Source organism: Spinacia oleracea, chromosome 6, assembly GCF_020520425.1.
Source record: "Spinacia oleracea cultivar Varoflay chromosome 6, BTI_SOV_V1, whole genome shotgun sequence".
Classification (NCBI taxonomy): Eukaryota; Viridiplantae; Streptophyta; class Magnoliopsida; order Caryophyllales; family Amaranthaceae; genus Spinacia; species Spinacia oleracea.
In genome coordinates, this window is record NC_079492.1 from 125,537,055 (window position 1) to 125,539,108 (window position 2,054).

General features: G+C 34.5%; 1 protein-coding gene across 1 annotated transcript; it reads left to right on the plus strand.

The window, feature by feature from the left end:
- The first annotated feature begins 527 nt into the window (after positions 1 to 527).
- On the plus strand, positions 528 to 1,588 carry LOC110800765 (pre-mRNA-splicing factor cwc22-like). Its single transcript, XM_022006085.2, has one exon. The coding sequence runs from the start codon at positions 564 to 566 to the stop codon at positions 1,425 to 1,427; it is 864 nt and encodes a 287-aa protein (XP_021861777.1). The 5' UTR covers positions 528 to 563; the 3' UTR covers positions 1,428 to 1,588.
- Positions 1,589 to 2,054: the final 466 nt, after the last annotated feature.

A 2,054-nucleotide genomic window follows, 5' to 3' on the forward strand; every position in this document is an offset into this window, starting at 1 on the left:
CCATGGACATCATGATGCAATTTTCTTGCCAAATTACACTTAGATTTATTCCCATTCCCACCATTTATTACCGGCTACCAAATGTTCTTGTTCAATTATGAAATTTAGCTTTGTAGATTAAATTACTATAAGAATGAAAAGATGAGGATATAGTCACTACACCCTGATAGAAATAGAAATCTGTTAAGATTTAATCTAAATTTGATGTATATTAGTGTTACTAATTCTATTAGGATTAGGAAAATAATTCTATTGTACAATATATATATTCTAGTATTAGAGTCCTAGTAGTATATTGGAGTAGTTCCTAATGTACGTTTGTATAGAATTAGTATAGTAGTAGTACTAATTCTATTAGGATTATGGAAGTAATTCTATTGTACAATATATTCTAGTATTAGAGTCCTAGTAGTATATTACTTCCTAATGTACGTTTGTATAGAATTAGGAAATCAGACTTGTACTATATATATATATATATATATATATGTACTGGGGTTAATTAATGAGAAAGCTAATGAGTTGAGATTTAGTCCGTATTATTTCATAATACAATATCTAATATGGTGAAGGACGTGCATGGTAGAAGAAGGTGTGAAAGAAACAACAAGATTGAGCGTCGAGATGATGAGAGAGAGAAGAAACAAAGACAAGAGCAGATAAAAGATGAAACAGAAAGCAACCTTATAAATCTCCGAAGAAGTATATATTTAACAATTATGTCCAGTGTAGATTTTGAAGAAGCTGGCCACAAATTGCTGAAAATAAAAGTTGAGGCTGGGCAAGAGATGGAGTTGAATATAATGTTATTGGAGTGCTGCAGCCAAGAGAGGACATATCTGAGATATTATGGTCTGTTAGGCCAAAGGTTTTGTATGGTCAACACAGTATATCAGAAGAATTTTGACAAGTGCTTTGTTGAGCAGTACTCCATGGTACATCGACTTGAGACAAACAAGCTTCAAAATGTTGCCAAGTTTTTTGGTCACTTGCTGGCCACTGATGCTCTCTCTTGGCACTTGTTAGCTTACATACGTTTGACAGAGGAGGACACGACTTCTTCATCACGTATATTCATCAAATTCCTTTTCCAGGAATTGTCCGAGCACCTTGGTATTCGGTTGCTGATTCAACGACTGAATGAGCCCGCAATGCAGGACTCCTTGGATTCAATATTTCCCAAAGATAATCTTAGAAACACACGGTTTGCTATCAATTTCTTTACGTCCATAGGGCTTGGAGGAATAACTGAGAACCTCAGGGAGTACCTTAAGAACATGCCACCAATGATAATGCAACAACAGAAGCCAGAGTCAGAAGATGATTCAAGTTCGTCAAGCTCTGATGATGATAGGCGCCGGCGCATGAAAAGGAAGAACGATGATAGCAGTAGTGGTAGACATAGGAAACGCAGGAAGGCTGATTAGGAAACACACTGAAACCTCTTGTTCCTAGTACTGTCTTGCGTTGGAGAATTGAAACAACTCACAATTTTACTAGTGTAGCTCACAATTTTATTCAAGGTTTTGCACTTTTGTAATTACATGCTTCATTTTTTCTCATTAAGTTTTTGTCAAATATATTTTCAGATACTTGGGTGCACCTTAAACATATTGGTAGATCACAAGTAACTAACAGGAAATTTTGCACCTTCAAATTAATTACACAAAATTTCTAGTACTACAGAGTTCCTAATACCCATAATTAGCATTCAAATATAAATATAAATATAAATACGCGGTAATGTAACACAGCTAAACCAATACTATTTATAGAAAATTTTCACAAATGTTTGCTTTGATATAGTAAAACGATAAACAGACAAATTAAGAAATACAGTTTCCTTGATTGAATTTCCAAAGAATAATTTTATTTTAAAAATGGCATTTTCATGCCGTAACAAACCATTATTGTTCATGTTGGTTGTGCTACTTATGTCCATGTTCATCTCCCTTTCAACTTCATACGACCCGAAATCACCACCCGCATCCATTAAAGAAGTTTGCAACCGATGTGGACCGCAAACATATGACTATTGCATAGCAGTATTCAAC

Excerpts from the sequence above, each read along its gene's own strand:
- LOC110800765 (XM_022006085.2), top strand. The coding sequence starts at position 564 with ATGGTGAAGGACGTGCATGGTAGAAGAAGGTGTGAAAGAAACAACAAG.